The sequence below is a fragment of the Aquarana catesbeiana genome, linkage group LG04, assembly GCF_042186555.1.
Source record: "Aquarana catesbeiana isolate 2022-GZ linkage group LG04, ASM4218655v1, whole genome shotgun sequence".
Lineage (NCBI taxonomy): Eukaryota > Metazoa > Chordata > Amphibia > Anura > Ranidae > Aquarana > Aquarana catesbeiana.
In genome coordinates, this window is record NC_133327.1 from 652,640,048 (window position 1) to 652,655,342 (window position 15,295).

Here is a 15,295-nt window from a genome sequence, read left to right on the forward strand (position 1 = left end):
AATACACCAAAAAAAATTGCAAGCAGCATATTCAATTTCATGGCAACAGAAGTGTGCTGAAAAGGTGCACTGGGGTGCAATCCAAAAACAGTGCGCACCTTACCGCAGTATGAACGGGGCCTTAAAGTACTCATGCAAGTTTTGGTGTTAACTGGCACATCTTTTTTTTTTTTTTTTTCTTTTTTTTTTAAGATTTCGGGGCTCGGGTGATGACGTAATTTTTTTCGGCCGGTGAGACGCATGTCGCGGTTTACTTCAAGTTTTATGTTTGAATTTTCTTATACAATGTGTATGCTTTGGATATACAGGAAGTCACCGAGTTACGAACACAATAGGGACTGTAGGTTTGTTCGTAAGTCGAAGTTGTTCGTAAGTCGCAACACTGCATTTGTAAGTGTAACTTCCAGTCGGAACACTGCATTCGTAAGTGTAACGTCCGCCTGTGCATGGATGTGGGATGTTCCGGGCGCTTGTTATGTTATCTGGGGCTCTTCTGGCCATGAGGTACATGTAGTACTGCAGTATGGGATGTGTCCGGAGGTATCCAGGACCAGTGTGGAGCACAAGTGGCCAGCATTTCGGGTGTTCGAAACTCGGGGACTGCCTGTATTTTATACTTTTTTGATTTTAAAATAAAACGGAATTATGATATATGGTTCCCTTTCTGCCATTTGTTGATACCATATAGAAGTATCTCATTGCCCACAATTGAGTAACCAAAAAGGAGGACTACAAAGCCCAACGAACAAAGATATTCACACAAGCGCAAATGACTCCTATCAGTTGGATCCATAGCAGCTGGTGAGTGAGCGGGCACACAGGAGGGGGGCACAGTCTGCACTGAATTTGTGTTTACAGCACTTGGCACTTTTTCACAATGGTAGCTTAATTGCACAATTAAGAAGATTTACAAAGATGGACATTTATTTGTAGATTTGATGCATTTGTTTGATAATTTAATACTGTGTATTTAGTGTAGATAGATAGATAGATAGATAGATAGATAGATAGATAGATAGATAGATAGATAGATAGATATCACAAGGATTGATTATCAGGTAGCGTTCTTCACATGTAGGTTTATGATTTAAAGGCACAACACCTATAACAACAGCAACCCCATATGTACTATGTAATTTATTTTATTTACAAATCCTGACTTTAACACATTCTGATTTAACCTAAGAGCGGGAATATATATATATTAGTGTGCGTGTGTGTGTGTGTGTGTATATATATATATATATATATATACACACACACACACACACAGTCCACAGATCAATTTATGACCCATCAAGACCCAACTGACTTGCTATAAAAATTGCTTGCAAAGGAAACGGATACCTGAACTAGACTAAAAGTGTTACTAAACCCAGGACCCTGCATTCACTATATCTGGTCTCCTACTGTACACAGAACATGGAAATGCAATTTTAGTAAAAAAAAACGGCTAAATACCTTTTCTCATCAGCAGTATATAGCAGTCTTGTGACATCTATCAGTGTCTGCTTAAAGTTTGTAGGAGTTTTCATTCACTTCTGACTGTCCTATGAAGCTGCAGGACCCCGACCCTCTGTATGGACAGTGCTGATTGGCCCTGAGCTGATCACATGCACCCTCCCAAAAAAAAAAAAAAAAAAAAAAAAAAAAAAAAAAACATTTTTTACCAATACACACCAAACTGAGCATGTGCAGAGTGACTCCAAAGGCTCTGTAGATATCAAGAGATGGATTGGGGACAGTAGAAAAAGCGGAGAATCAGCGAAGACAGGATCAAAACAGCCCTTTTTTTTTTTACACAATGCAGAGGAGTAACCCCTTAGGTTCCACAGTGAGTATAACAAGCAGCCTTTACTGCATATACAGACTGATTGTACTGTTGTGGATTTAGTAACACTTTAAGCATCCTAATTCTACCTGAACTGCATTGTATGGTCAATATAACAAGCAAAGGGGCTTAGCATGTGTAAATGGCAATGCTCTGCTGGAAGGAAGGGGGGCTATTGCATACTGGGTCCTTATGGTGCAAAATCCCTAGTTGCACCTTTTTTGCTCAGCCACAATAAAGGGGAGTCTTCAAGGAGACTGGTGTTGCAATTACAACTAATCATCGCCAAAAGGAGGAGGAAAAAAAAAATTAACTGTGTTGAAGGCTTTGTAATTTCCCTAGGTACAATTTAGCTGTCACTTATTTTAAAATTTACTCAAACATGCATTTCGAACAGTGCTAACTTCACATGTCAAGTGCTTTCCAGCCAATTAAGTCTACACTGGAAGTCTGTGTTAAACAACTGAATGATTAGACAGGATAGCTCATTTCCTTGCTCTTTTGTTCAGCATAAAAATGCCACATTTACATTATCAGACACTACAGGATTTTCTGACAGAGAAAGGGAGAGGGGAAAAAAAAAACAGAGAGAGAAGAAAATAGGAAGCCCTATCGAACGGTGTCCGTACAAAGCACATCAAGCCAGTCATTTACCAATCATCCTTCAAAACCCAATAGCCGTGAATGTAACTTAATTACGACCCAGCGATCCTTGACGAGCAGCCATCTTATCGCTGTCTTGTCCTGTTAGGGCAAGCTCCTGCTTTATTCCTCTGCCTTCAGCGCTAAATTTCTAATTGCGATAATTGTGTAAGAGAACCAAACTACCTTTTAACATTGTGGCAAGGCGATCTTTGCTTATTTACTTGTTTGAAAAATCACACAAGCTGAAAAATATGCAAACGTATAAGAGATGGCGGAAGATAATGTGCAGATCTGACAATTTTTTAACTGGTGATGGTGCTTAGAAATGAAGCAAAGTAGCCCCAATTTTCTAGGGGACAAAGGTTAGAAATGATCTTTACACTTTCTTGACAACTGAAGCTTGATCGCAACATACCGGTACATGCTGAAGGTGAAGGTTGGACTTGAGGTGCTGCATATCTAACTGGTTGCAATGGGTAACAATGACAAAGGCTGAGAGACAATTATAGGATTTAAAGGATAAGTTCACTTTTAAAAAAAAAAAAAAATTATAACTATAAAAAACTATATTATTGTTTTTGCAGATAAAAAAAAAAATATGCTTTTTATTTTTTGGGGTTTTTTTTGAGCCTGTGAAGCAGGGGTCAGCAACCTTTTTCCACTTAAGGGCCGGATTCAATGTATGTGAATGCATAGAGGGCCGCATTCACCTGCTAATAAAGATAATAATCTAGATCCCTTTACATTACACAGTTCCCGCACCTCTGGACCCCTTTACATTACACAGCCCCCGCACTTCTGGACCCCTTTACATTACACAGCCCCCGCACTTCTGGACCCCTTTACATTACACAGCCCCCGCACTTCTGGACACCTTTACATTACACAGCCCCCCGCACTTCTGGACCCCTTTACATTACACAGCCCCCCGCACTTCTGGACCCCTTTACATTACACAGCCCCCGCCCCCGCACTTCTGGACTCCTTTACATTACACAGCCCACCCCCCTGCATATTAACCACCCCCCCCCCCCATGTTATGCTTTAAAATTGAGCACACTCATGGAATAGCAACAAACTACGCAACGTAAAAATCTCCATAGGCGATTCTTTAAACATTTCTACAGGCTACCAGTTTGGAGTTACAGAGAAGGTCCTGTGCTAGAATTATTGCTCTCGCGCTATCACGGCGATACCTCACATGTTTGGTTTGAACACTGTTCACATTTGCGGTCACAACTTACGTATGGGTATGCTTTATTTTCTTTTTTTTTACACTGTCCTTTTTAAAAAAAAAAAAAAAAATCTGATCATTTTTGGTGCTGTCAGAAGGAATGTAAACATCCCTTGTGACAGTAATAGGCAGTGACAGGTACTCTCTATGGAGGGATCTGGGGTCTATAAGACCCCAAATCCCTCCTTTGCACTTAAAAGCATTTAAAACACCAAGTTTGGCTGTTTTGAATACTGTCATCTTAAAAATGTGGCCCCTTTACGACTTCTGTAAACCGGAAGTGATGTCATGACATCACTTCCAGGTTACTAGATCCGAGACTCGATCGAAGCAGATTCCAGCTTCGATCACGTCTCCGGTCAGCCAGCAGATGTGTCGGCTGGTCGCTCGGGCCTCTCGGTGGGACGGGAGAGCCCAGGCGAGCCATGGAAGGAGGGGGTGGGGGGGGGGGGGGGAGTCCCCTCCCACTGTTTGGGATAACAGCAAGTCAGCTTCTTAGCCGCATCGGTTGTTATCCCAGGAAAGCCGACCGGGGTTAAAATGTCTGCGGGCCTGGTGCACGTGAATTCATTGCGTGCACTGAAGGGCCGGACATTTAGCGGCGGCGGGTCGGGTGCGGCCCACGGGCCGTAGGTTGCTGATCCTGGCTGTAAAGCATTGCACCAGCAATCAGATCATTGGTACCATGCAGGTCTCCTCCAGATCTGTCAGTATAACCCGTAAGGGCAAGCAAATAGAATCTGACAGGAAGAATCAATGAACTGCCACGGCGCTCCACAGCGCAATGGTAGTTCATTGAGAACTACAAGCCAACCAACACAAAGGATGTTTGGGCTTGTAGTTCATTCACACACAGAGCTGCATGAATGAATGCCGTGGCCGCAGTCCCAGAAGGGTGCACTGATTTTACAAAGTGACAGCTAGCACAGGGAACTTCTCCAATACTGCGGTCATGGGGTGGAGGATTGGGCAGCAGCTGCAGCATTGGGAACATGTTACGTGTTTCACCCTAAAAACGGGTGGAGCATGTAACATGCTCCCAAAGGTGAACTTATCCTTTAAGCTCAGTTTATTAAGAAGACATTTTTTTTTTTTGCTAACCTTAAAGTGGTTGTAAACCCTTAGATATACACAGTGAAGTGACTGGCCTCAGGTGATACACAGAGATGAAAGAAAATCCACCTACATAAGTTGTACCTGTTTATCTGCAGCCTGCTCTTCTCTACAACCTTCTAAAACACACATCTTACACAGCATTTCTGAGCTCCAGAAGGAAGTGGGTGGGAATCTAATGTCACGCAATGCTCTGATGGGATGGGAACTGTTAAACTTTCCAAACGATTTGTAACACTAACCATCCATTGGTGAGATCCAAACAGCTCTACTACACAGCACAGCCCTGTTTGGCATGGCTGGAAACATCATCTTTCTCTGCTGCAGTCCTGTAACACTTACAGGTCTCCTCGCAACGGTAAGGCTGTGAATGGACATTAAATGCAAAAGCACCGATGAAGCTCATCTATCGGTCTCTGCTCTCTTCTCATCAGAATGCTCCTTTCATTGTAACGCAACTGATTGGTTCCATGTTGTGCTTCTCTCTCCCCAGGAGCTCTGAGGAAGAAGGTATCCCTTTGAAATGCGTCAGCCGGCAGTGGCCCTCAAAGTCTTCTCTATTATCATCTGGAGACTGTTGTTGTCAGACCGATTGCCATCATCTGATGGCTATTTTACAATGCGGTTTTCTTTCACGTTTGTGAGTACAAGCATACCCCGCTTTAACCACTTCCCGACCAGCCATCGCAGTTTTACTGCGGAAGAAAGGCACGGGTGTGCGAAACGGCGTAGCTGTACGTCGGGGGCACGCTCCCCCTTAGGCGGCCATGACGATCGGATTTGTTACAGAACTGATTAGTCTCCAGGCCAATGATTTCTGCACCTGCTGATTGGACCTGACAAATGAAATGCTTCCGGTCTGTAAGTGTAAACACAGAAAGGGGACGTAATGTAATCTCCCTCTCTGGAATTCTTTTCCGTTCCAGAGAGAGGAGAGAGGACATCCACACATGAGTTGCACCAACACTACACTGACACAGTACACATAGGCACACATTTCACCCCCCGATAGGCCCCCAGTTAACCCCTTCACTCCCTGTCACTGTGTCACCCAGTGCAGCATTCATATTTTTCTTTGATCACTGTACTGGTGTCATTTGTGACACTAATTAGCATTAGGGCAGTTAGTCGTAGGTCCAGGCAGCTTTAGGGTACTACCCTAATAAAGGTTTAACCCCTTGAACATCCGTCACTAGTGATCACTGTATTAGTGTCACGGGTGACGCTGGTTAGTTAGTTATTTTTTTATAGCATCAGGGCACCCGCCATATATTACCTTAAAAAATGTTTAACCCCCTGATCACCCGGCAGGTGAAATCAGTTAGGTTTTATCATCAGTCAAGCCTCTGCTAGCTTGCAGTGTCTTCTTTCTAAAATGGGGTCATCTGGGGGGGGTTGTGCTATCTTGACATTTCATAGCCTCCGAAACTGTGACAGGTAGTCAGGAAGTGAAATCACCATTCTACGCCCCTAAAGCCTGAAGGCTGTGATTGGTTTTTGGGGTCTTGTACGCGACTAGGCTCCCAAAAGTCTCACACATGTGGTATCCCCGTACTCAGGAGAAGCAGCAGAATGTATTTTGAGGTGTAATTTATTTTATTTATTTCAGGTACTTATATAGCGCCGTCAATTTACGCAGCGCTTTACATATACATTGTACATTCACATCAGTCCCTACCCTCAAGGAGCTTACAATCTAAGGTCCCTAACTCACATTCATACATACTAGGGACAATTTAGACAGGATCCAATTAGCCTACCAGCATGTCTTTGGAGTGTGGGAGGAAACGGGAGTACCCGGAGGAAACCCACGCAGGCACAGGGAGAACATGCAAACTCCAAGCAGGTAGTGTCGTGGTTGGGATTCGAACCAGTGACCCTTCTTACTGCTAGGCGAGAGTGCTACCACTACACCACTGTGCCGCCCATTTCACATATGCCCATGGCACGTGTGAGCAATATATCATTTAGTGATAACTTTGTATAATTTTTTTTTTGTCATTTTTTCAATCACTTGTGACAAAAAAAAAAAAAAAAAATTCAATGGCCCCAACAGGCCTCTCAGCAATTTCCTTGGGGTATCTACTTTCCAAAATGGGGTCATTTGGGGGGGATCTGTACTGCCCTGCCATTCTAGCACCTCAAGAAATGAGATAGGCAGTCATAAACTAAAAGCTGCATAAATTCCAAAAAATGTACCCTAGTTTGTAGGCGCTATAACTTTTGTGTAAACCAATTATTTTTTTATTGAGTTTATTGGATTTTGTTTTATAACAAAAAGTAGAAAATACCATTTTTTTTCTCAAAATTTTGGGGCTTTTTCTGTTTATATCGCAAAAAATAAAAACCGCAGAGGTGATCAAATACCATCAAAAGAAAGCTCTATTTTTGGGGGGAAAAAAGGATGCAAATTTTGTTTGGGTACAGCGTTGGATGACCGCGCAATTACCAGTTAAAGCAGCACAGTGCCAGACTGTAAAAAGTGCTCTGGTCAGGAAGGGGGTTAAACCTTCCGGGGCTGAAGTGGTTAAGTACACCCACTTTACGTACACTCGCGAGTATGGACATATCCGCGAGTTTTTGTAAAGTGCCTCCTAAGTACTGTACAGACATTTTGCAGCCGCAGTAGAAGGAGTTGAAGCTCCGAGAGCGCAGCCTGTCTTGTTCCAGTGCGCCCCTGACACCCCCACTACAGCCTAAAAGTAAAAAAAAAAGTATTGCTTTACTTTAAGTACATTTCCGTTTTACATACTATACATGCTCTGGTCTCATTGTGTACTTAAAAGTGGGGTATGCCTGTAGTTTTTAATCTACCTTTTTAATAAAATACATTGAAGGATAATGAAGAGGGTTGGAGCGCCCTTTTTTTTCTATTCCCCTTCCTGTTCCAACATGACTGTGCACCAGTGCACAAAGCAAGGTCTATAAAGACATGGATGAGCATGTTTGGGGTGGAGGAACTTGACTGGCCTGCACAGAGTCCTGACCTCAACCCGATAGAACAACTTTGGAATGGAATTAGAGCGGATACTGCGAGCCAGGCCTTCTCGTTTAACATCAGTGCCTGACCTCACAAATTTGTTCTGAAAGAATAGTCAAACATTCCCATAGACACACTCCAGACCTTGTCAACAGCCTTCCCAAAAGAGTTAAAGCTGTTATAGCTGCAAAGGGTGGGCCGTCTCAATATTGAACCCTACGGATTAAGACTGGGATGCCATTAAAGTTCATGTGCGTGTAAAGGCAGGCGTCCCAATACTTTTGGCAATATAGTGCATTTGCCGTGGGAGATTTAAGGTACAGCTGCCACTGATCGATAGTCCTAGCAGAGTCAGAATGGGATTTTGTGATATTACTTCTGTGCTGCTTACTGTTCTCCTTGCCAGGGACTCCGGCAGGAGGAAACAAAGTACTTCCTCTACCAAGATGTCTCCCTCCACACAGGAGCAGTGCAGAAGGAGTGGCAAGCAAGCAAAACCAGCAGACTATTAGCTTGCATAAAAAAGGGAATTTACTCCAGAGATAAAACAATAATCCTGCCACTTTAAAAAACTCTGGTCCGGCCACATCTGAAATATTTTGTCCAGTTCTGGTCACCAATCCTCAGGAAGGATGTGCTGGAACTGGAGAGAGTCCAAAGGGCAACTAAATTAATAAGTTGACTGGAGGACCTCAATTACCAGGAACAACTACAAACGCTAAATATATTCTCCCTGGAGAAGAGACACTTGAGAGGAGATATGATAGCGGTATGCAAATACCTCAATGGTGATCCCAGCATAGGAAGAAAAAACATTTCAGTTTCAGGAAATGTAAGAGGACACGGGGCCACACAATTAGATTGGAAAAGCAGTTTAACACCTTAAACTGTATAGGGGGATTTTCACTGTCATTGTGATAAGAATGTGGAACACTCTTACACAATTGGTGGTGTCAGTGGGGAGTACTGATAATTATAAAAGACTCTTGGAAGTGTATCTTAGTGAACACTATATACAGGGATATGGGAAATGATTACCAACATTGACACACATACACCTACACAGGTTGAACAGGATGGACTGTTGTCGTTGTTACTTAGTGTACTGCATGGTGGATAATCCTACACCCATCGGGACTCGTGAATATTGTCGGCGTTAAAAAGATTATTGGTATTATCTGATATCCTGGCAATTACGCGATTCGATACCCCCACTATCCAACCCTGGAGGATCTGGCTTCCACTGGGTAGCTACTGTAGTTGGCTGGCCTTTGCGGCCGAGTCCTGACCATGGTATCATGCCGCGATTGTCCGTATAAGCATCTGTAGTCTCAAACTGGATGAAACTGTAGATGCATGCGGTGCCTTTGAAGAAGCAGGATGTCTCCATCAAAGATCCCATTCTCTTAGAGGAAGCATTATCTTCCTCCTATTTTTCATGATGTCAGCAAGGCCCAGCAGACTTTCTATCAATACCACAACACCCGCTGGCTTATCTATGCATTTGGGAATGACAGAGGATCGGGAATATTCTCCATTGGAATGTAACACACACAGTGTAAAGAAGAAATAAGTAGAAGTAAAAGAGACAGAGGCTGCACAGTGAAAATAAGGGATTTGAGATATGGACAGCAATGATGTGCATAAAGCAAGAAGATATTGGTGGTTCTGAGGGGAAGAATAAGGAGCAGAGCAAGAGAAGGAGAGAGAGAATAAAAAGGGGGAGAGCAAGAGAGAGAGAATAAAAAGGGGGAGAGCAAGAGAGGGAGAATAAAAAGGGGGAGAGCAAGAGAGAGAATAAAAAGGGGGAGAGCAAGAGAGAGAATAAAAAGGGGGTAAATAGGGGGAGAGCGAGAATAAACAGGGGAAGAGCGAGAATAAAAAGGGGGAGAGCGAGAATAAATAGGGGGTAAATAGGGGGAGAGCGAGAATAAATAGGGGGAGAGCGAGAATAAAAAAGGGGGAGAGCGAGCGAGAATAAAAAGGGGGAGAGCGAGAGAGAATAAAAAGGGGGAGAGCGAGAGAGAATAAAAAGGGGGAGAGCGAGAGAGAATAAAAAGGGGGAGAGCGAGAGAGAATAAAAAGGGGGAGAGCGAGAGAGAATAAAAAGGGGGAGAGCGAGAGAGAATAAAAAGGGGGAGAGCGAGAGAGAATAAAAAGGGGGAGAGCGAGAGAGAATAAAAAGGGGGAGAGCGAGAATAAATAGGGGGTAAATAGGGGGAGAGCGAGAATAAATTGGGGAAGAGCGAGAAAAAATAGGGGAAGAGCGAGAATAAAAAGGGGGAGAGCGAGAGAAAGAATGAAAAGGGAAAAGCGAGAGAGAGAATAAAGGGGGAGAGCATAAAGGGGAGAGCGAGAGAGAGCATAAAGGGGAGAGCGAGAGAGAGCATAAAGGGGAGAGCGAGAGAGAGCATAAAGGAAAGAGCGAGAGAGAGCATAAAGGGGAGAGCGAGAGAGAGCATAAAGGGGAGAGCGAGAGAGAGCATAAAGGGGAGAGCGAGCGAGAGCATAAAGGGGAGAGCGAGCGAGGATAGAATAAAGGGGAGAGCGAGCGAGGATAGAATAAAGGGGAGAGCGAGCGAGGATAGAATAAAGGGGAGAGCGAGCGAGGATAGAATAAAGGGGAGAGCGAGCGAGGATAGAATAAAGGGGAGAGCGAGCGAGGATAGAATAAAGGGGAGAGCGAGCGAGGATAGAATAAAGGGGAGAGCGAGCGAGGAGAGAATAAAGGGGAGAGCGAGCGAGGAGAGAATAAAGGGGAGAGCGAGCGAGGAGAGAATAAAGAGGAGAGCGAGCGAGGAGAGAATAAAGGGGAGAGCGAGCGAGGAGAGAATAAAGGGGAGAGCGAGCGAGGAGAGAATAAAGAGGAGAGCGAGCGAGGAGAGAATAAAGAGGAGAGCGAGCGAGGAGAGAATAAAGAGGAGAGCGAGCGAGGAGAGAATAAAGAGGAGAGCGAGCGAGGAGAGAATAAAGAGGAGAGCGAGCAAGGAGAGAATAAAGAGGAGAGTAAGCGAGGAGAGAATAAAGAGGAGAGTACAAAAGATAACTTAAAGCATAAGTTCACCATTAGGAGCATGTTACACCCATAATTAGGGTGTAACATGCTCCTATGCACCCACCTCCTGCACTCCCAACTCTGATCGCAGGCTGGGGATCTTCTCCTTGCAACTGCTGTGACTTTTTGAAAACAGCGGGGCTGTGAGGGATTCCGCCTAGACAGCCGCATCATCCATTTAGAAATCTGAGAATGAAAAAACTACAAATATTGTCTCCCGCCACGGCAGACAGACTTGCAATTTGAATAGGCCGTGAGAACACTGCTCAGCACACGCTTAGTTTACTCAGTATTTCTAAAGCTTTGTAACTGAAAGCCTGTACGGGGATACAGACATAATGGCTGCAGGAAGACTTTGCAGGAGCCGGACATTCCCCTGCTGATCAGCAGACGGCAGGGTGCAACCCTTTATAGACTGCAGTAAAAAAAAAATAATAATAATAAATGCACATTTTTTTTTACTTGCAAAAATATATGCATTTATTACTATTTTGAAGGGTGACTTATCCTTTAACTTCAACTGTGTTTTGATAAATGGCATGAAGTTGTGTTGGGAGAGACCAGTATACAAACATGTTATGTGTGCTCCCACAGACTGCTTTGGCACTGATTTGCTAAACACGACAAAGCTGTACGGAGAGAACGGCACGTAAGGAGTCGGGGCAGGACTGTAGGCACATGGGGGGGATTACAAATAGGATTCTGATACCTCTAAAAAGGTGCGGTTTTTTTTGGCACTATTAAAATGGAGGGGAAGAGGCAGGGGGAAAAGTAACTTTTCAAACAAAGAACATCAAAATGTGTTTATTTATAAACGTACGTTGTCACATTGGACTATACCTGCAAAGTAAAAGTGGTGACAGGGTCTCTTTAAACACAATAAAAAGTTATGTCTTGGCACAATGTAAGCATTTAAAAAAAAAATCTTAAACATAAATTATCTAAAGAGAGAAAAAGTAGGCATGGTGCTGGATTAGTAAAATGTAACCATATTTCTTTACAAAAAAAAATCCACACTTACATTTAGGGAACGGAAGTGGAGTTCCGAGGTAGGGGGTATTCATCAAGTAAAAGCAACACATACTGCCAGATCAGTGAGCCAGGTGATGGAGAGCCGGACCCGCCAAAAAGCATGCCAACGGCACCCTAGCAACTGTTTCGTTCTGCATGTGATTATGGTTCTTTCCCAGATCTGATAACCACCAAGAGCTGAGTGAGGATTATAGCCTGCCCATTACGGCCATACATTGGACTAATTATACACTTAAAGTGATACTAAAGCTAAAAAAGTTTTTTTTTTTTTTTTTTAACCTTAAAAGGATAAGTTCACCTGTAACATGTTACAGATGCTCCTGCTCCCCCCGATCCCCTGTTCTGACAGCTAGTGGGGGATCTTCTCCCCTCGCCACTAGCTGTCACTCTGCAACAAACCTGGCCGTGCAGGTCTCTGCCTGCCGCGCTATCCATTCAGTGTTCTGCGAATGGAAAAACAACAAGGTCCGACAGCCTTTGTGGCTTTTGGCTTGTAGTTTTCAAAGAACTACTTCTCTCCTCCAGTCAGATTGTATCTGCTTGCCCGTACGGGATGTGCAGGGAAGCAAACACACTGGCAGATCTGCTGGAAACCTGCATGTCAACAGCTTCACAGACTTTTTTTACCTGCACAAAAACGTGCATTTATTATTTTTTTCTAAAAAGTGAACTTATCCTTTAACACCTTCCTGGAATTAAGGTAAACAATCTTTTTTCCCTTCCCTGTGTGAAGGGGAATAAGAGATGCAGCGATGCGCATTGGCTTCATCTCTTCCTCTTCAAACAGGGCCTTGAACAGCAGCAGGAGCCATCACTGCTGCTGTCAATTAAATGCAGTGAGGAAGAAGTGGGGTGGGGGGCTAAGCCCCACTTGTGTGTGTCTATGGAGCGCAGCTCTATAGAAACACCGATTGGGAGCGGGCAGACATCGTGTGCCCCCATGGCAAAGGGCTTGCTGTGGGGACACACGAAGAAGAGGAGGAGGATTGCCAGCGGGGGACCTGAGAAGAGGAGGATCGGGGCCGCTCTGTGCAATACCATTACACAGAGCAGGCGAGTAGAACGTTTGTTACTTTCATTTTTTTTTTTTAAATTAACTTTTAGTAACACTTTAAGTGTGATCTTGTGAGCTTCTGAGGCTAACGGTATAGGAGCTGCAGATTCCTCCACCACCATCTTGCTGTCACTTCACATAGAACTTTTGGGAATCTTTGGACGTTTGTATTGTATGTAGAAAGTATTGTGAGTGCTAGGTACATGCACCTTTGTGTACATATTTGTGTGCTTTATAAATCATTTGCCCCAAGTTATTTGAAATATTATCAATTCTTCTGGATGCAAAGAGGTACTGTTGTAATTTACTTACTGCTGCATGTGCACCATCACCAGCGGGGAACAGATGTTGGATGACGGTTTAGCCAGACCCAGCATCACGATGTGTTCGTGCAATCGGTTGACACTGTCAACGTCACCTTTGATGGCCAAAGTGTTGAGGATTTGAACGAACAATCTATTGGAGAAGTCGTCGACAGCCACGTCCCTCTCTTGCATCTCCTTTAGAATGTTAATAGCATCTGAAATGAAGCAACACAAAAGGGCCCTTAGGTAATTTCATGGAGTGAAAACAAACTGTTATTAAAACAGCATTTCAGGCCCAGCAGGAATGTAAATTCTGGTGTATAATGCCGATTTCAAGTTAATTACTACTTGCATTTCTAAACGAGACTACAATTATAAATCCACAATAGCATGGTTTTATCATTTCCATGCAACTGTGACTACAAATTACAGATAGGAGACCGTGTGCCCACTCTGCACCACGTAACCCTGTACTGTCTGCCCTATAGCTGCGCCATCCCAGTAAATGGATGCTTTTATCGCTCAACGCCAACATCTGCTAAATCACACCATTGTTTCTACAGCAGATGGCTTGTCAGGAGGCCAGATAATAAAGATGTGTTTACAGTGTATATACAGCCAGACTAATGGCCTGATACCGATAGGGTCTGTTTGCTGTGTCGATACTAATTAGACAAGCCGAGCCAATGAAAGCTTTCCAACAGACTGCGTGTTAAAACATTAGGCTCATTAAGCCTCATTAGGAAGGCAGAAATAAACATTTTGGTGTGTGGGATAAGTAAAGGGGATTTGCGTTGTGTTGTTTCTTAATTATCACACAGGCAAAATGTTTTGACCGTTTTACAAAGGGGATGCGAAGGGGGTGGAGTGCAACCCGAGCAAGCAGATTTTCTCCTCTCTTGTTTGTTCGCTGTGCCTTTGTTTCCATCTAAATGTCATTTCTTACAGTTCTATAGCTTCATCGTTAGTTCTTCGGGGGTTTTCCCCGAGTCAATTTGCAGCATTGCAGTCAAAAAAAATAACCGCCCATATTTCTTCTGCACTGGGGAAAAACAATTTTAGTTTTCATACACAGCACCACCTGTAGGTGCTACCCAGTAATGCAATGAGCACTGATTACAGTATATGACACGCAAAGTACAGAATTTTAATACGCCAAAGGTTCTATAAGCACTAGTAGATTTTCAAAAGATGTGGTTTGTTTTCACTATAAATGTGGGTTGCAGATTCTGATCACCAGAAATGGTACTGCCATCCAAGCCCCGTCAACCCGGGGGGGGGGCACTGCCGCCTCAAGCCCCATCAACCCCAAGGGGGCACTGCCTCCTCAAGCCCCATCAACCCCAAGGGGGCACTGCCTCCTCAAGCCCCGCCAACCCCAAGGGGGCACTGCCTCCTCAAGCCCCGCCAACCCCAAGGGGGCACTGCCTCCTCAAGCCCCGCCAACCCCAAGGGGGCACTGCCTCCTCATGCCCCACCAACCCCAAGGGGGCACTGCCGCCTCAAGCCCCGCCCCCTCAAGCCCCGCCAACCCCAAGGGGCACTCAAGCCCCACCAACCCACCGGCGGAACTACCGCCTCAAGCCCCGCCAACCCACCGGGGGAACTGCCGGAGAACAGCCGCCTCAAGCCCCGCCAATGCACCGTGGGGGAACTGCCGCCTCAAGCCCCGCCAACCCACCGGGGGGCACTGCCGCCTCAAGCCCCGACAACCCACCGGGGGGCACTGCCGCCTCAAGCCCCGACAACCCACCGGGGGGCACTGCCGCCTCAAGCCCCGACAACCCCAGGGGGCACTGCCTCCTCAAGCCCCGCCAACCCCAGGGGGCATTCAAGCCCCGCCAACCCCAGGGGGCACTCAAGCCCCGCCAACCCCAGGGGGCACTCAAGCCCCGCCAACCCCAGGGGGCACTCAAGCCCCGCCAACCGGGGGAACTGCTGCCTCAAGCTCCGCCAACCCACCGGGGGAACTGCCGGGGAACAGCCGCCTCAAGCCCCGCCAACCCCAAGGGGCACTGCCGCCTCAAGCCCTGCCAACCCCAAGGG

General features: G+C 45.1%; 1 protein-coding gene across 1 annotated transcript in view; it reads right to left on the reverse strand.

Annotated features, from left to right (window-relative positions):
- The window catches only part of LRPPRC (leucine rich pentatricopeptide repeat containing), a 337,307-nt gene that overhangs the window by 155,690 nt on the left and 166,322 nt on the right, over positions 1-15,295 (reverse strand). Inside the window, exon 23 of the mRNA XM_073628468.1 lies at positions 13,257-13,464. Coding sequence (XP_073484569.1) covers positions 13,257-13,464 — 208 coding nt within the window. The remainder of the gene's footprint in view (positions 1-13,256; positions 13,465-15,295) is intronic.